The sequence below is a fragment of the Pteropus alecto genome, unplaced genomic scaffold, assembly GCF_000325575.1.
Source record: "Pteropus alecto unplaced genomic scaffold, ASM32557v1 scaffold84, whole genome shotgun sequence".
NCBI lineage: Eukaryota > Metazoa > Chordata > Mammalia > Chiroptera > Pteropodidae > Pteropus > Pteropus alecto.
In genome coordinates, this window is record NW_006434827.1 from 318543 (window position 1) to 338817 (window position 20275).

The window sequence follows — 20275 nt, forward strand, 5'->3', positions numbered from 1 at the left end:
TGTCTTTACTCTAGTGAATTACCTTTTCTCCTTTGTCAAAGATCAGTTGACTATATTTGTGTGGGTCTATTTCTGGGCTCCCTATTCTGTGCTAGTGATCTATTTATTCTTTTGCCAGTAGCATACTGTTTTGATTACTATAGCTTTATAGTAAGTCTTAAAATCGGGTAGTGTCAGTCTTTTGACTTTTTCCTTCTTCAATATTTTGTTGGCAATTATGGGTATTTTGCCTTTCCATATAAAGTTTAGAATCGATTTGCCAATATCCATAGTCATTTGTGAGATTTTGACTGAGATTGGGTTGAATCTATAGATCAAGTTAAGAACTGACATCTTAACAATATTGAGTCTTCTTATCTATGAATATAAGAACACTTATTTAAATTTTCTTTGATGCCTTTCATCAGAGTTTTATTAATTTCCTCTTAAGGATCATGTACATATTTTGTTAATGTTTCATATTTTGGAGTGCTAACATAGTGTGTTTTTCATTTTAAATTTTAATTGTTCATTCATGTATAATAAAGTATCCTGAAGACTTGTTATAATCACTTATTAGTTACAGGATATTTTGTTGATTCCTTGAGATTTTTACATAATCATGTCATCTATAAACAAAACTTTAATTTCTTCCTTCCCAATCTATATAACTTTTATTTCCTTTTCTTGTCTTATTGAACTAGCTAAAACTGCCAATATTATGTTTGAATAAGAGTGGAAAGAGCAAATCCTGTTCTATTCCTAGTCATAAGGGAAAACATCTAGTTTCCCATTATATATAATGTTAGTTGTAGGTTTTCGTAGAAGTTTTTTATCAAGTTGAGGAAGTTTCTCGCATTCTAGTTTGCTGAGAGGTTTAAAAAAAAAAAATCGTGAATGAGTGTTAGATTTTTGTCAGATAATTGTTCTGCTTCTATTGATATGACCATATGATTTTTTTTCCCTTTAGCCAATTGATGTTATGGATTACATTAATGTCAAATTAATTTCTTCCAATTTTGGAGCAGCCTTGTTCACCTGGAATAAATTCCATTTGGTCATGTAGTATAACTGTTTTATACTTTGTTGGATTCAATTTTGCTAATACTTTGTTGAGGATAGCATTTATTTTTGATAATCAAGAAAATTTGATAACATTTTTAAGTTAAATTTTGAAATCTTAATAAACATTAAAATTTCACATTTAATTTTAATGTGAGATGTCACAATCTCATGATACACAAGTGGTTATTTGGTTTACCTAAATGGTTTTATGCTTTTTTCAATTATATGTTGGGCAAAACAAAAAACATTTAAGTCTTCAGTCCTAATTCCTAGATTCAAGATGGAGGAGTAGGCTATGCCTCTCAAAGGAAGCCTCTGCAGTCGCACTGTAAAGGCAGGAGAGTGGGTGGTTGTCTGTGGAGATTGCAAGAAGTCTATATCCTGGTCATGTATGAAATTAATCTTGCCTTACTTGTGGAAAAGCAAACACATTTTTGGATATAATGAGATGTGTAGAAAATTTATCAGTCACAAATACATGACAATTGGATTTCTTAATCTATGGTTGGTAATATATTAGGGAACCTTGATGACAGACCCAACAATTTTTGTTCATGATGAAAGTTTTCTGTTCAAGTCACTGTCATTATCCCTCTTTCATTGTAACATACTATCATTAAGATATACATTTTATCATGACCAAATATGGGAAATAGCAGTTATGTCTGTCTTCTTTCAGGTGTTTGCCCAGCTACTGTGAACATGAGAGTGAATGCTCCCAGTCTTGGGACACCTTCTCCTGTGACTGCACACACACTGGTTATGAGGGTGCGACCTGCCATTCCTGTAAGCCTCACACCTCACTTTTTCTTCTTTTGTTTTGATTTTCATGTAGCTCTATTTTCTTTTTCATTATTTTGTGTATATCTGTCTGTGTCTGTAACCATGGGCTAGAATGTGACAACAACAACAACAACAAACTAAAACAAACAAAAGAGACTAATTTCTATCTGGTTTATTTTTAATCAATTTCATTTCCTAATTATGTTAAAACAGAAAACAGAAACACTTATCAAATAGGACAGAAAAAAAAAGGAAACAAAAAAGTGGCCAAGGAAGATAAGTATAATAAAATGTAGTAAAAAGCAAAAATTTCCCACTGTTTCCTAAAAAAAAAAAAAAAAAAAAAAAAAATCGAGAACTCATGATGTTATATCTTGTTCTTTTTCTTGAGTTGGACCCAATTTTAGTTCTCAAGTCCTGTCTGCTAAAGTAAAGAGGATGAGTTTTTGATTCTCAATATTTATAAAATTAAATGAGGAGAGTCTCAGAAGGCCCGAATGGGAGCTACCATGGTAGGGTTTCTTGATGTCAATGAGAAGTCAGGTAAATGTTCAAGTCCCACGCAATCTGGATGTTCTTGATGATGATGATGATGGTGGTGATGATTGTTAACATACTGGGAACTTACCACATGCCTGCAGTATTTTAAGTCTCTTCATCTTTCAACTCCTGTAATCCTTGAAACATCCCTAGAAGATAAATGTTGTTATTATCTACATTTTACACTTGAGGAAAGAGAGAGACTAAATCATTTTCCCGAGGTCACACAGCTAACTTCCAGCCAGAGCTCTTGACCACCTCTAAATTGCATCTTTTCGATTTTGAACACCAGTCTCTTTTCTGAAGAATTATTCTTTCAATTTTAAAGCTAACTAAACTTTATTAACCTTTTAATTCATTAGCTACTAGAAGCTTATGACAGAGCCCCTGAAATTCTCATGGCTTTCTAATTATTGGCTTTTGTTTTATTTACATTTTAGTTTTCTTTTATTTGTGTATTTCTGACATTTCTGAATCCCTGCTCTCATAGCACCTCCCCTCTTTTTGGTTCTTTAGAGAAAGAGCATGACATGAAGATTCACCTATTCTATCACATTCAATCCTTTCTACTGGGAAAATACAATGCACTCTTAAGAACTCTTCCTGTGAATTATTTAATTTTTTCCACAGTAAGTGTGGGAGAAAGGCAGATCATGGACTACCATGTATCCAACCTTATGGGAACTGAATCCCAGGGTAGCAGTCAATGGTGTTGGGATGAGAACCCTGGGGCCCCAGCCCAGGGGGATCCACAGAGGAGCCAGAAGCCTCTTGGCAGACAAGTGGAGGTGACTCATCCCTTAAACAACTCATAAGTTCAACCAAAGCAATTCTACTTGCATCTCTATTACTATCACAGTGCCAGGTAATAATTTACCAAGGAAAACCTTCATTTGAAAGGAGTTGCACATCTAGGAAAACTGAGGCTAAGCGACTTGGCCAGAGTCATAGTTAGGATTGGGGACAGTTTCTTATAACAACCTCCATCACTCCTAACAAAGTGTCTTATACAAAGCAAATACCTACTGAATATTAATAATTAAGGAATACTTGCTAAAGTGTTATCAGTAACTGTGATCTAAACATCGTTCCAAGTAACTCTGATTTAAAACTTGACAGATATTATATAAGGGTCTTTCTTTTGTGACCCTAATAACTGGATTTTGTCTAATAATTGAATTGACTTTATTGTGATTTTCTAACTGATATACCAAATGATGGTGAGATATTGCTGAATCAATAGTAAGTGATTAGCCCTTATGTTTTGGTCTAAATGTACTTTTTTAGTCTAGGAACACAATTTATTCATGTGTACATTTACATTTAGAGCAAGTTTCTTTGCAATCTTTCCTCCTTTACCCTTGTTCTCTAGGCAATTTCAGCCCCAACCCTAACATAAATACTGTGATCAATTTGTATGTATCCCTTTGGACACTTTTCTAGGCAATTATGAGCAGGTTTATGTATTTATAGAGATGTAAATATGAGTGGCCAAAATGCAAGCATAAAGGGAAAGCAATGCCTATTGCCTAAGTGTCCATCAGAGTAGATGATAATAGCTATGCTTTTGATTTGGGGCAATCTAACTTAATATGTTTGACACTTGGCCATATTTAATAAAAGAATGCTTTCTTTTGTAAAAAGACAAACATTCCTTTAATCTTATTCTATGAGGAAAGAAAAAAAACAAAAATGATCTTTCTACCCCTGCCCCTGGGTTTTTCTTAACTATTTGAAATAGGCAAAGTTTTTTAATTTTAATTTTCTTAAATAATCATTTTCAAAACATTTCAGGAATTTTTTTAAAAATACAAACCTTAAAATTGAATGAAGAACAATTGCTGATTTGTAAATTTTACCTTCTTGGAAAAAATGTACTTCACATGTAAATTATTTTAAGTAAAAAAAGAGTATAATTACTGAATAATTTAAAAAATCAACATGATTATTAGATAATAACAGATCATTTATGGTGGTTAAGCCAGTGCACTTCAGATGCTTAAATAGTGTGAGGCTGAACTAGAACTAGACTGAGTAAGTCCAATTACCACAAATTTGGAAAAAATTTTATTTCTAGAGCATGCAGGATACAAATCCACAGGTCTCCACAGTGATACCTCTTAAAATCTTTCACTCTGTGCTTCAGAATCTTCACATTTCCTGATTGAAGCAGGGGAACACAACCTTGGAGAAAATGTCCCTGAGAGCAATGCAGAATAAGTGTCAGTGGGACAATGAGAGTGTCACATAATTAACAATGTGGAGGGATCCATCCCATTGTAGCCCCTAACTGAGATCAATGTCCTTTGCAGCTCTCTACGAGCAGTCATGTGAAGCCCACAAGCACAGAGGGAACTCTTCAGGGCTCTACTATATCGACTCAGATGGAAGTGGCCCATTGAGACCGGCTCTTGTATATTGCAACATGACAGGTATGCTAATAAACTTTATTGTGAGAATTAAAACACGTGTAAATGCCTGTTTGCAAAACCAGGGTGAGAAAAGTAGAATTTACTTAAGTGATACTTTATTTAGATTTACATTATGAATGTACTTATAACATTGTCACCATTTGGTGACAATGTGAAATCCAGAGTCACCCCAGTGGCATGGGAGAGAAGGAGGAGATGGATACTGGATGGTGGCATTGTGTGTTGTTCTTCAGTTCTTCTCCACCAATGCAGTAAAAAGTTATAGGTGGGCGAGATTGAGAAAAAGTAAGGTTTATTTAAAGTACATTTTAGAAGGAGACAGGCTGTGCTAAGAAAGGCTGCAGCCCTGTGGAATTCAGGAGGTGAAGAGATAAGATAGTACCCCTCAAAAGGAGGAGTGGGTCTCCAGCAAGGAATGTTGTAACCATGCAGAAATGGGAAGGTCTGTTTATATTTGGGCCATGATGGGAGGTCCTAAATGATCCGTATGTGATGTCACCTTGACTGACAATTGACTGCTATATAACTTCTTGCCTAATATTCATGTGCTTACCCAGAATTCAGTCTGTCATAATTAGATTCATGAACTTCCAGGCATAGTCATGAGATTATAATGATGGTATAATGAGGCTGAAATTAAGGGCAGTACTTTCTGTGCATGTGTTTGTAGCTGGTTTAGCCAACAGCTTTTATGGCCTTTGTGCTCTAGGATTTGGGGTAATTTATAACCCTAAAAGGGAGGTATTTCTGGGAGGTACTTAAGGAAGGTCTTCAAGGAAAATTTCCATGGTTACAGAGCTGGGCTTCGGCTCCTGCCGCTCATGCCTGACTAACTACCTAACAACATGATTGCTCAGAAGTATTAAACATAGTGTCTTAAAAGAGTTAAGAGATGGCGATTAAAAGTTGTGTCATTATTTTCTGGAAATGTTCTTTTTCTGTGCAAAATTAACAATAAATCTTTGCTTATTAATCTAAAACAGAAAAGGATAAACTTTCTTAGTTCATGTCAATAAATGCCAAAGACAGGAGAATATTCACTTTTTAAATTTATGAAATCATCCATTTGTATTCTTTTGAATCTTTAATTACATGAATTTATCTAGGAGGTAATGTTCCTAAAGTGTACACACTTCATGCAGTAATATGTTTATATGCAACTACGTATAAGTAATATTTTATTTTCTCTAGAAACCCAATTATATGTGATGGATAAATACATATATATCATAAGCAAGTCCTTTAATTCTTTGACACTTTTAAATTTTACAACTAAGCCTACATGTATAGAAGTGCAAAAAGACCAAAACCACCACTATAGTAAATGACAGCTGCCCTAAGAGAGTTGATACAAATTCTTATCTCTCTTCTGTCTATATGTGTGTATGTGTATGTGTGTTTGTATGTGTATATGTATCTGTACCCACAACTTCCCCTTCTTGCTTACATAACATTTCACCAACAGAAAAGGAACAATCTTTCTTTATGATACTTTCTGTATTACTCTAGAAATCTGTAGTAATAGCAGGGACTTTAACATCCACAGAATTTGACTCTGCAAATTCTGAGACAATGTTCAGGAAAAAAATCAACCTTAGATGTTTCTAAGGTAACTATAAGTTAGTTATAATGTGATTGGTCTGTTATTATGGCTACCTGTCACCCTGATAGGGTTGCAATTTCCATAAAGAAGGTGTTATTCTTGGATAAATTTATGATAATGGTTTGAGTAGCTTAAAATCCTGATGCAGTTTTTATACCTACTACCATTTCATATGTGAAACAAAATCTAAGCATTTTGGCAGTGGGTTTATAATTTGATCCAGTATGTCTTCCAACTTGAAAACTCCCAAAGTCGCACAGAATATGTGAGAGCTCTCAGGGCTTTGCATTGGATTCAATGTGTTTGGGTCTTTTAGACAAGTACTTGTATCATAAAAACTGACCAAAATATTGCAATGTGATCATAGAGATAAATACATTGACTTACTTTTACTAAAAGATGTGTGATCAGTAAAATACATGAGAAAACAGTCAAGGGGAACTTTCTAGATATTCTCGGTTCCCGTGGATATAACAGGCATTTAAATTACTCAATTTCTGCTTCATTTCACTTTCATTATCATGGCTCAAGTGAATGCCAAGAACAAAGAAAGCTAAATAAAGATTCCGGCATCCCAATAATACATTCCCTTTTATCAGTCATGTGCTTAATTACCAAAGAAACCTGTGACCTTTTCAAGATTTTTATTCATTTTGTCTCAGATTAATCCTATGAGTAGGATTCCATATACACTGAAAAATTCCGAGATTTATAGCAAACCAGAAATGATCTCAAGTGGCACCCAACATGAGTTAAGTTTCAGTGACAGAAGCTATTTTGTTGATAATTGATTGTTGGCAGATTTGGTAAGGCTGAGGTCAAGTCACATTTTCCGCCAAGAGGAATAATTGAGAGCTAATTGCCTGGTTGTCTGTAGTTTATTGTCGTAATAAAAGAAAACTATTTTAGTCATCATAAGTGAAATGGGGTCCAGGCTTAGCCATGAGGCTTTAGTTGTGCATATTTATAAAGACCCTTTGGAATGGATAACTGGTTAAAAAGCAGTTTGTTTTAATACTAGTTTTATATAATAACTGATGTGTTTTGATTCCCAGTAATTATGTTGTTTTCAGGGTGAACCTTGGCACCCCCTAGAGGGAAGACTAGTTATTGTCAAAAACTATAAACAGACACTCAGCTTTTGATTTTACTTAACTTAGGATAATACCTAATGCTATATAAGCAAGTTTTTCCTACTCTAGAGGCAAATAGGAGTCTCTAAATATGTAAAGGAAAAGGTAATTAACCTCTCTGGTCAATTTATACACTTGATGGCCTTGAAAACTGTCTTCTGAGGAAGTGAATCATTTCCTTCCCCTTGATGGCCTTGAAAACTGTCTTCTGAGGAAGTGAATCATTTCCTTGACCTGAAGAAATGTCCAAGTAAGGGCAAAAATTGAAGAGATGCAAAAAGAGCTTCTAACAACATTGAACACATATGTAGCCAGCACCTACTCTGTGCCAGGCAAGGCTGTAATCACAGCAGGGAGCGACAAAAGACATATCCTTCCCTTGGGGGAGTGAGAATGAGACACTTAACAGCAGCTAACCAAATACGTGGCATGTTGGAAGGCAGTGAGCACCATAAAGCAAATAAGAGAGAGAATAGGGGCACAGACTGTGGGAGGGTGGGCTACAATTTTAAACTCTTTGAAAGGAAAAGACTTAGTTTGGAAGTTAAATTTGAGCCGACCACATGAAATAAGCAGCCCTGAGAAAACCTGAGGAAAAGTCTCCAAGTAAAGAGAGTAAGCAACTGCAGAAAGGTTGTGGCCACAGGGAGCCTGGTGTGTTGGACAGACCAGGGTGGAGGGACCAGAAGGTGGCCTTCCCTCAAGTCATGTAGCTGGAAAGTGGCAGGTCCAGGATTCACACTGGCAATGCACTTTGAGCCTACAACCAGCATGCTGCTCCAAGAGGAAGCAAAAAGAACTCTTAGGAGTAGCTCCAGTAATTGAGCCAAGATGGGATGAAGTAGAGCAGATTGAGAGCAGAAGAGATGAGAAAGGCTGGAATTAGAGCCAGTGGACAAGATGTGGGTGGAGAGGAAGAGAGATGTCAAGGTGGGCTTCTGTGTTGGGATCTGAGCCCCGGAAGTAAGGTGCAGATATTATCAACAGAGATGGAGAATTCCTGGGAAGAAGCATGGATTCCAGTTGTTAATATGTGAAGTTTGGGTTGCCTATTGGTCTCTTGGTTATAAAAAACAATTGTAATGTGTCATGCTCACTGGCTGGTTATAACATCCTTAACACTACAAACTTTTAAAATAAATTTGGAATGTGATTTTATAAATTAATTTAACCCAACAAGAGGGCTCTCTTTTTCTACTGTCACTGGTGGACACTGTCCAACATTCCACAGTAGCACAAGGTCCCCACACACTTGTCCCTTGAGGAGCAGCATCTCAGGAAAGGCTGTATTTTTCTTAAGCTTCTCTAGAGATTCTGATGTGCACATGGGTCTAGAAACCACTGTCATGAAGCTGAGTGTCTTTGGTTTTGGTGTGCACAAGCTACTCTTCACAAAAATTAAAATGAAAAGGGAGCAAAGAGCATCACAGAATGGAGAAATAAAATCAATGCAGTCATGCAATTTTGATGCCACTATTCATTTTGCTGTCCAAGCAATGGTCCTGTTGTTCCCACTTATATAGGTTGTATGGGTGACATTTCATGGTCCACCACTGAAACTTTGTGGCTTTGATGTGTCCACAAATGCAACAAGAGTTGTTCACAAATATTAAGATAAAATACAAGACATTAATTCTATAAATTAAGTATCTCCTAAACTCTTAATTCAGTCTTGGAAAGTCTTAAGAGCTTTAAGGTGTGAGTGTATAGGGATTTATGAAAAATATGAGTAATAATTTAGTGATTGACATTGTTATATACATTTTTATTATTAAAGAATACAGATTATTGTATCACAATGCCTTTTGGGCAATTAAGTGTTTTAGAGAAGTTTATTGGTATCTAATTCTCATATAAAAGAAAACTCCTGAAATTAGAATATTCATATTCTATGTGCCAAGATAAATATTCTGTGGTTCTATAAATTAGAATTGAGATGGAACATCAAACGGATCATGGAACACACACACAGAAAACAAGATGGAGAACAGGACTTAAAAATAGTTCAGCAAAGATTTCCAAATAATATTAAATAACAAGGATTTTTATTAAACCTAAAGCCATAAGGAAAACAAGGTGCTAATGACAAAGAAACACAGACGTTCATCCAAAGACCCCAAAACTATCTCCAGAAGCAATGCAACAAAGTATATAATCAAAAGTTTAAAAACTTCAGATTGTTCCTGGGAAAAATGGAAGAATATAAACCAAAGTTATAACTCAATGGCCCTTTCTAATATGGAGTCCCATGAAGTGCCTGTGACAAATCTAGTTTTTGTTAGAGGAAAGATGAAGATCCTGGTCCTCTGCACCTGGCCTGGAAATATTTGCACTATGAATATTTTGCCTTCTCCGTGTTGCTGCAGTGTTTGTGGACAGTTAAATATTCTCTAATTGTTATAAGCAGGTACTAACACTTGGGAAAAAAAAAATCTAAACCAATAGCTAAGATTATATCTTTGGTAATAGCCTTCAAAAATGTAGTGCTAGAACGTATTTCTGCATGTATTTTAGTACCTTTAGTACAAAAACAACCAAAAGTAAACTACTTCGAATGAACTCCTTATAAAATTTGCTAACAGATCAATTTCTTTTCTAAATAGAAGGAATGGAACATAGTTTCTTTGATGACGGGATGAGGACTGAATTCCAGCGGCTCTATGCACTGTATGCGCCCACCCTAAACATAGCATGCTTGTTTTCTATTTTTATTATTGTGTGCTTCAGAAACTCTGGTTCTCAGACATTGTATCACAAGAACAATTGTTATGGGGAGGAGATGGACTGCAGTCAGAGCAGTGACTGAATTCCGGGTTCATAAGGATCACCTGGGGGCTTGATGAACAAGCCAAGGAACTGTGTCTATTGCACCCCCTCCCACCCCACCTTCAGATTCTGATTCATGGACTCAGCAAGTCAGTAATCTAGCAATTTTTACACATTATCACTGAGTCAGTTGCTCTTATGCAAACCAAGCAACTGTGTTTCTTAAACAGCCGTTTTCCTCTGTCAGAAACCTTCACTATCATGGCATAACAAAGGCAGTCAGCTCAATTGGCTTACATACAACTCACATGTTTTTTATTTTTTTAATTCTGCATAGAATGGGTACAAGTAGACCCATATTGCTATGCTTTTTACATTTGTTCATTTGTATAGATTTTCTGTTTCTTTCACCTCTCTCTTTTTCCTGGAATTCCTGTCTTGACATAATCAAACAGCTCCTCTTTCAGTCGCCCATTTAATTCATGCATTCACTGAATCATTCCACATACTTTTTACTGCAGACTTCCAGGCACCACTACTCTATGTCTGAGGAACAAAAGGGACATGAACTGTTCTTATAGACCTCCCCATCAGTGAGGTAGACAGATGTTAATTCAACTACTAAAAATGTTATGACTCTTATAAGTTTTGCATTTGTTCTTTTAAATAGATACCAACACTTGTTGGAAATTTCTCAAAAAGAGGCTGTATGTGTGGGTTGGAGAGTTTCTTTCAGGAGTAAATGCACGGCTGCTGCAACATGTATTTTCCTTGCTTGGAAAGAGTTGCGATTTCATCGTTCTCTGCTTTGCTCTTCAAAACTGAGATCAGCAGTAAGCATGGCATTGTACATTTATCATGTGTGGCAACTTTTATTTGAAAATAGTGTTTCTTACAGAAAATTCTATAATGAAGAAGTGTTAAGATTTCTAAAAAAAGAGAGAGAAGAGCAGCTTTTTGATGATTGTCATACACCATGACCCTGCATATCTTTTATGTAGGCCTTTGCCTGTAAAGAATCCTTCCCCGTCTCAGTGGCTGGCCTCTTGCAGTTCCTAAAATAGGAATCCGCAGTGTACATGTAGATGCAAAACTTTCAGAGCAAGTCCTGTCACTGCTTCCAAAAGGGAAAAAAATACAAATGGTCCAGGAAAGTTCATTTTCCTGCCCTTTAGTCAGCCACACAGCATTCAGTGCCTTACATATGGACAAGGTGAATGGTCTTGATGAACAACAAAATATAAATGTGTATAGAGTGTTTGGACCAGCAGCCTGCTTGAACATTTGAAAATGACTAGAACAATAGCTTTCAGGCTTTTGATGCTGCCTGGTCCACACTCCTCGCTTACCAAATATGGAATTGGAGGCTCCGAGAATTTTTTTAGACTTTTCCAAGACCATAGATTTTAACTCATAATCTCTTACTGACTATGACACTATGTTCTGTCCATATCTAATTTGATAAGTATATACATATAACGTTCTTCCTGAGGAAACCATTTTGCTATTGTGCTGAAATGCCAGGATGGACATTCATAACATCTCATGATAACTGAGCACTTGGGAGGTACCAGACACTAGGCAAAACACATGTACGTGTCGCCTCAAGAGAACATAAGTCATGTTGAGTAAGTGTCCTTCCATGTGAAATAGCAGATGCCTAAACTTATGACTGAGCAGACACAAAAAATTGTATTCAGTTGACCTATTAGGTTAAAAGTTCATCCTCTGAAATCCCAAGAGAAGAAGGCATGAAGTGGCTGTATTCTCTTGGAGTTGTCTGCTGTATCTTACAGTATTTTCTTGTGTTGAAAATATTAAAGTAAATCATGAAAAGCTCCAAGGACCCAGAAACTGTGACAAGAAGGGCATCCTTTGTGAAAGCCCTAATGTAACTACTGATCAGGAGGGACTCACAGGTGTGGGCCTGTGACAACTACCACTTCTGGGCCTCTCCCAGGGCCTGGAAGCTGTCTGTTTAGAGCTGTCATCCCTGCCCCTCAGTAAAACACAAACACTGAATTATCTTTGCTTCTGGAAAACAGATGAGGTGGCAGAGCCCAGCCACTGAGATCCTGGGCCAGAGATCCTGGGACAGATAAGATCTAACCATTGTCTTCTTCAGGGCACCCACGGAGAATTCATAGCAGCACACTTGGTCATTCTCATCCCTATATTCACATAAATGCCCATGATCTAGTTCTGTTTCTTTCTGAAGTTTTTTCATATGAAATATAATAGAGGACTAAGATGCATAGGTGCTCAGGTAAGGTTACAAGCCTCAGTAGTCCATGAGAACTTGACCTATTCAGAAAGCTCAGCAACTCACACTGGGTGGCTTAGAAATGTGTGATGAACTTTTACAGTTTTGTGAAATTGGGCAAGTGAGTGTTTCTAGGTTTCTATTTCTTTATCTGTGTGACAAGGGGATTGGGCTAGGTAAAAGATGACAGCCAGCTCTAACAATGTTTCTCTTTGGATGGTGGGAGAAATTCTGAGGTGGCTATCTTAAAGCTAGACTTCTCAGAAATGCAATGTAGTATTCAGATTATCTTTGTGGATCCAGGAATGGCTGCTAGTATTTTATTAGTTCATTCTTACTTATCATCATGAGTTCATCTTGACCAGATATTTATCTGGCGATAGAATGCAACGAGTTAAACCATCTGACGGTATCTTCTCAGTCTTCTCAGAACATGTGCACTCCTTTTCCATCCAAAATAATGCAGGTTTTATTTCCAAAGAGGTGGTTTTATTGGCTCATTTTCCAAAGAAATGGTGTTTAGACACAGGTTAGACTTCATTTCAGGTATCTATGAGAAAGGAAATTTTGCCTTCACTTTCCTCGAGGTCAGTTTCTAGATCATGAGGAACAGACCCACCATCCCTAAAAGCATCCAATTTTTTGTGATGAAGTCTATTTTCTTCTTTTTTTCCCCAGAGAAATGGAAACAACCATAGCAGCTGTCTTTGGACTTATATTTTCCTGAAGGTGCAAAATAGATGTTTCTTTTTCCATCAAACCACCTGTTTTCCTATAAAAGACTATTTATGTAGGTCAGAGGTATATTATAAAGTGTAGAAAGTGTTGAAAAGTGGATATAATTTGGAGAAACTAGGGGCGTTACCGGTTCTGGGGAGCCCTAGAACTCCTGGATCTTGATTCTTGGCATCCAGTCGACAAAGAATTGAAAGCAGATGCCCAGAAATTAATTGTATGCAAGCTAGCTTTATTAAAAGTGAAAGTACACTCTTAGAAGGGAGAATAGGCTGCTAGGAGCAGTCAGCCTTGAAGACAAAGTAAGCTCACTTTCAAAAGGGAGAGCAAGCTGCCAAAAGTGGTCAGTCCCAAAGACTTGTGCCAAGTAAAAGTCCACCATCATATGGTAGAGCAGGCAGGCTCAAGGGACAGCTACCCTATTGGTGGTGGGTTTGGGGATTTTACCTACTAATCTAACTAAGGTGTAGAATGTCTATTTCCATACTACCCTGAACAAGCCCAATCCCATCTGATCTCGGAATCTAAGCAGGATCGGGCCTGGTTAGTACTTGGATGGGAGACCACCTAGGAAGACCAGGTGCTGTAGGCGTAAAAATTAAAAAAATAAGGGATTGTAAGCTGACAAGGTCCCTGCATTCTGTGAGGCCAATCAAGGGTTGCCTCGCCTAAAAATTAAAAATAAAAAAATAACTAAGGGGTGGAATATTCATGATTTTGGGTGGTCACTTCATGGAAAGACAGTTTTTATTTTTGTTTTGTTTATTTTTTTTTCCAAAATTGAGGAGGCGCCTCTTTTCTTACCATGTATGGGCTTCTCAGAACTGTTATGGTGTCAGATGCATGATGGGTACAGCCATAACTGCAGTGCTAATTTATTATAATGATCATATGATGAAACAAAGGTGAATTCTAGGTCACACTAGCTGTCTTTCTGCACCTGCCTATATTGGGGACTTTCCCTATCCCCTTTATTTTCTGCTTTAGCAGGAAGTTTTAAACTACAAAACTGTTTCACTGCATCAAAGATACTGTTTTTCATTTTAGTGACTCTAAGGAGGGGTCCTGATATAACTCCTACCTCGAATCGCCCTGAGAGACGTGATCCTCAAAAATTTCTTTTTGGGAAGAAGAGGATGAAGATCCTTCTTCTGTAACTGCTTCCTGCTATCAGAGGAACATAGGTCCTACCTGTTGAGGACCACGCTTTCCCAACCTGATCTAATGGGAGTAGAGTAATGTTAGGGCCACCTGTGTGGATAGGTTGGTATCCTTGTATGAGCATAATCCTGGTCTATAATCGCTGGATCCTAGAAGAACCAAATTTTACTAGTAAATTAAAAAGGCAGGGACCAGAAATGAATAGCTCGATAATGAGGAGGAGTAGAAATTATAATGGAGAAAGAAGAGACCATACCCATGACCCTCAAGCCTGAAATGTTGGTAAATTTGTTCTTCTTGGTAGTAATTGAATCTCTCTCAGGTGTTTTAGCCAATATGCATGGTTGAAAATCTCTATTATCCTAGTTTCTACTTTGGGGGAATTATTAATGTATGTGCAGCAGGTAGTGTTAAGAATTGCACAGACACCGCCTTCTGAAGCTGGAACATAATCCAGGGCTATTTGATTGTCTAAAATAATATTAGCTAATGAATTTAAGGACTTGTAGCTCATGGAGAGCCCCTTCAGTCTCATTTGTCAACTTTTCTAGTTTTGCCATAAGGTTGGAAAGAATGAACTCATTCTCAGCATACCCTGCCCAAAGAACAATGGTAATGAAGACCTTGTTTCCTCATGTAAAAATATTGTCTAAAAGGCCCCTGTAAACATGGGGGAGAGTGTCATTGTAGACTTTTTGGGTTAGATGCCATGTATCTTAGCAAGCACATCCCATATATAAGATATAGACTTGTTACCACTGGGATGATGTGAAATCTGGCGTTGCCCCAGAGGCATGGTGGGGGATTGGGGTGGTGTGATGTCCCTTGGTTCTTCCCTGCTGATGCAGCAAAGAATTACAGGTCAATGAGATTTATAAGAAGTAAAATTTATTAAAGTACATTTTAGGAGACAGGCCACACTAAGGAAGGCTGCAAGCCTGTGGAATTTTGGAGATGAAAAGATAAGACAGAGTATGCTTCAAGGGAGGAGCGGGTTTTTAGTGAAAAGAGCTGTAACAACAAAGAAGTGAGAAGATCTGTTTATATTTGGGCTGTGATGGGAGGTCCTAGATGATTCGTATGTGACTGATCATATGAATGACTAAAATTGACTGACATTTGGCTGCTATATAACACTTTGTGTACTGCACACATGTGCACCCAGAATTCAGTCTGTTATAATTAGATTCATGAACTTCCAGGCAGAGTCATGGCATATAATGAAGCTGAGGTCGTGAGCAGGTTTGTCTCTGCGGAATCGTTTGTGGCTGTTTTAGCCAGCAGCTTTTATGGCCTTTGTGCTCTAGGATTTGGGGTAATTTATAACCCTAAAAGGGAAGTGTTTCTGAGAGGTCCTTAAGGAAGGTCTTCAAGGGAGGTTTCAATGGTTACAGAGCTGGGCCTTTGCTCCTGTACTCATGCCTCACAGATTGAAGCATGAGGTGACTAGGATTCCAGTGGCATTGGGACAGTTTCCTCCTTTGCAGGCAATAGTGGAACAGCTACATAAATACACCATGCTCTTGGGTGCACAGGTAATGTTTGGACTAGTTATACCCTTGCTAAAAGGTTTTACCTTAGTGCAAGATGTCAAGTTTGCAGGCCACCAAGACCTGTAATACAGTTGTCTAAATTTGCATAGTATGGTAGGTTTTTTTAAAGCATTGGTTGAATATGATAGTGTCATTTATCAAGGGTTTATGCTTATTGGTAGCCATGTAAAAGCATGTAGTAACATTGCTAGTTAAATTTATAAGAGTAAAAGAAGTGGCAACAAATCTTGGCTTAAAGGAGAAAGATAAGTCTGAATACCTGGAGTCATTATCGAGTTTTGCTTCAAGATATGTGAAAAGTAGTGATGCACGTTCCTCTTGTGGATGTTTGCAACATACCCACAATTTTGAGCTCCACCAGCTGCTATGGCTTTAATTATTCTGATTAGTGAATTTTTTTCTCCATGGTCCCCCTTTGGGTTTTATAATTGTTTCTTCAGTGGCCTGAATTTGTGGAAAAGGGGAGGTAATTAAGAAACAAAGGAAAAGCATTGTCACTATCTTGCTTGTTCCTTTTGAAGAGAAACCTGAGAACTTCAACTGGTTCACAGATGTAAGAGTGTTCCACTCTCAGTTCTGGGTGAAATGTCCTGTTGGAGATCTGAATCAATAGGGACAGGCTTTATTCTAGACAGGTGTACCCAACTGTTGATTCCTTGGAGCTTAACGGCCATTAGGGTACTTACATGATATGGTCCTTTCCATTTTGGAAGGAGCTGATCATTGGGGGGCCCTTCCTTCCAGTTTTAAGATGTACCTGATACTATGGAGAAATTACTGTAGTCCTGTAGCTCTCCATAGGAGCAGGGTGGATTTTATTACCGTATTCCTGAAGAGCAATTTGCACCTGTCCTAGATTAAATATGTACTTCATTAGGTTATGAAATTCCAGATCTACAAGAAGGTCTAGGGTTAAAAAGGGTCTTCTATATAACATTTAAAAAGGGCTGAGCTTCATAGGAGTTTTCAGAAATCCCCTTATCCTAAGGAGGGCTATGAGTAATAAAGCAGGCCAAGATTCAGAGGTCTCTTCACAAAGCTTAGCCAGGATTTGTTTTAAAGTTTGATTAGACCTTTCTACCATTCCAGAGGACTGAGGTCTCCAAGCAGAATGGAGATAATGATGGATACCTAGAGCTTCAGCTACAGATTGAATAATCTTAGCTACAAAAGAGTATCCATTGTCTCACTGTAAGGAACGAGGAAGCACAAATCTGGGAATGATTTCCTTTAATAAGGCTTTGACAACCCTACCCAATGACTAAAGGTATCTATGAAAACTAATAAATATTTATATCTGGTGGAAGGTGGCATTTAAGTAAAGTCTAATTGCCAGTCTTTCCCCAGTTAAGTTCCCCACCTCTGTACTGGCTCTATTAAAGGCGGGGGGTCTATTTTTCTACCTAACTTGTTGTAAGTACATAAGGAACAGGCTTGGGTGACTCTCTTAACTATACTAGGTAACCCTTTCCTCATAAAGAGCTGTTTTGCTAACATTATCATGGCTTCCCTCTCTATAAAGAAGGAGTCACACAAGTTCTTAATAATCTTTCATTGACAAGACTGGGGAGGTAAAAGCTTTTGGCCTGTATACCACCAAAGTCCCTCTAATCTGCCACCTTGTTTAATTGCCCATGAGATTTCCTTGCTGGTATATGTTAGAGAAAACTAAAAAGGTCTCGCGAAAGTGAACAATGCCATCTCAGAATTTGTTAATAAAGCTGCCCTTTTGTTTCTCGTTGGCCTTGGAGTTGCCCTGAGCAATGGAGGACATATCCCTCTGGTGTCCTCTGCAATGGATTACTGCTACCTTCCTTCATTTTTGTACAGCTAAAAGCTGTAAAATCTCAGGCCCATGTTTAATAGGGGTATCTTTTGCAGTTAGGAACCCCCTTTCTTTCCAGATGCCTGCATGGGCATGGAGGACAAGAAAGGCATACTTGGAATCAGTGTAAATAGTTATTGTTTTTTCTTATCCCAGTGTTAACACTCAAGTTAAGTCTATAATCTCAGCTTTCTAGGCTAATGTGGGTGGCAGCAAGGGTTGGGCTTCTATAGTTTCATATAAGTTGATGATGGTATATTCTGCTTTCCTTTTTTGTCTATTTTGTACAAAGCTGCTGCCATCAGTAAACCATCCTCATCCGGATCTTTTAGAGGGGTATCAGATAGGTCAGCCCTACTTGAGTAGACAAGATTGACTACCTAGGAGCAAGAGTGAGCTGGATCAGGAGAAGGTTCAGTTGGTACTAATGAGGCTGGATTTAGAGTATTGCAGGGCTTTTAGGTTACCTCTGGGGTGTCTAGGAGGAGGGCATTGTATTTAGTTAGCCTTTCTCCAGTAAACCAGAGATGCTTCTTCATTTCTAGAGTTCCTTGAACTTGATGAGGGGTCAGGACCTCTAATGGTTGTCCTAAGGTTAACTTGGTAGCCTCCTCTACTAACAAAGCTGTTGCTGCTGCTGCTCACAGACAAGGAGGTCATCCACAAGCAACATCATCTAATTTCTTTGAAAAATATCCAACTGGCTGGGGACATTCTCCTAACCTCTGGACTAAGACACCCATTGCTATTCCCTGCTTCTCTGCCACATACAAGGAAAAGGGCTTCGTAAGGTCTGGAAGACCCAAGACAGGAACCTATCAAGACCTCTTGTCCAGTCAAGGGATTTTGAGTCTGGACCTTTGATGGCTTCATAAAGTGACTTTGCTAGTAACCTGAAGCCAAGAATCTATATTCTACAGAAGCCAGCCATTCGAAGAAAGGTTCAAAGGTGTTTTTCTGTCTTGGGTATGGCTAAGTTCAAGAGGGCCCTCTTTCTGTCAGTCAATAACTGCTTGCTGCTAGGGGTTAGTATGTACCCTAAATAATTAACCCATTGCTGTGATATTTGGGCATTTTTCTGAAAAACCTTGTATCTTCGATCTCCAAGAAAATTGAGAACTTTTATGGTATTAAAATTGGAAATGCTGTCAGAGGGGCTTCATATTGGAATATCACCACATATTGAAGAATAGCCCCTTTGTCTAATTGTATGTCTCTCAGATCTCTTTTCAGGGCTCTGGCAAACAAGTGGTGACCGTCTCAGAAACCCTGTGGGAGTGTTGTCCAAGCGTACTATTGAGATCTTTAGGTTTTTGGGTCAGGCCATTCAAAGGCAAACAGGTATTGGGAATCTGGGCAGACAGGAGTGCAAAAAAAAGTATATTTTATTTAGATCTAGAAGAGTAAACCATTGTGTATCTCCCCGTAGATGAGTAAGGATGGTATAGGGGTTGGCTACAATGGGATGAAGGGGAACTACAGACTCATTACTAGTTTCAGGTCCTGGACTAGCCTGTATACCCCAGAGGTGTTTATTACTGGAAGAATAAGGGTGCTGCAAGGTGACTGGCAAGGTACCAAGAGTCCATGCTCTAGGAATTTGTTAATAATAGGCCTCAGGCTCTCCAGCGCTTCCTTCCGAATTGGGTACTGTCTCTTGTGAGGGTAGGCAACTCTCAGCTTTAATTATATAACCACTGGTTGAGCAATTGTTGCCCTCACAGGAACTCCCTGGTCCCAGACTGTGAGTACAACTGTCTCAAGGACCTGAGCAGAAATTTTATTATCTAGAAGGGCCATGTTTCAGTTGACACTAGAGGGATGTCCCAGGATCTCAAAGTGACTCCTAAGTCTTTTAAAAGATCTCTACCTAATAAGGGAATGAGGCACTGAAGAATTATTTAAAGGAGTGAAGAAATAGTCTGTCCTCAAATTGGCACATAAAAGGGTGTATATAGAAACAAGTTTGAGGGTTGCCATTACTCCTGTAATAAGTACACTTTTAGAGGTTAGAGGTCCAGGTAAGTGGCCCCAGTATCAATAAAAAAGTTAATTTGCTTACTTGTCACGTCGAGGGTTACCCGAGGTTCCTCGGTGGTGGTGAGAATGTTGGTACGGATCAGTGCCATGTGGGTCCTCGGGCCTCATCAATTTTCCATTACTGCCATAGTAGGAGCTTGCGTCTCCTGTCCTCTTTGGGACAGTGACTGGAATCTCTGCATAGTGGGCAAGATCCCGGGCCAGCTTTTGGCACTCGTCTGCCCAGTGGCCAGGATGCTTGCGTTTAAAGCAGGCCTTATAATTCTTACCAGTAACGGCTTGCTGTTCCTTTGATTTTCCCGGGTGACTTTGAGATGGCATGGTGTTCCTAGTGGTGCTGCTAACGGCTAGCACAGTCAGTTCAGCCTGTACTTTTCCCTGCCTCCTCTCCTGCTGA

At 38.3% G+C, this 20275-nt stretch overlaps 1 protein-coding gene and 1 pseudogene across 2 annotated transcripts in view; both read left to right on the forward strand.

The window, feature by feature from the left end:
- Nucleotides 1-20275, forward strand: part of LOC102892335 (contactin-associated protein-like 3) — a 175939-nt gene that overhangs the window by 107511 nt on the left and 48153 nt on the right. For both annotated transcript variants that reach the window (XM_025045398.1, XM_025045399.1), the window contains exons 10-11: nucleotides 1724-1830; nucleotides 4680-4799. In XM_025045398.1, coding sequence (XP_024901166.1) covers nucleotides 1724-1830; nucleotides 4680-4799 — 227 coding nt within the window. The remainder of the gene's footprint in view (nucleotides 1-1723; nucleotides 1831-4679; nucleotides 4800-20275) is intronic.
- Nucleotides 13773-13891, forward strand: LOC112478317 (annotated as a pseudogene).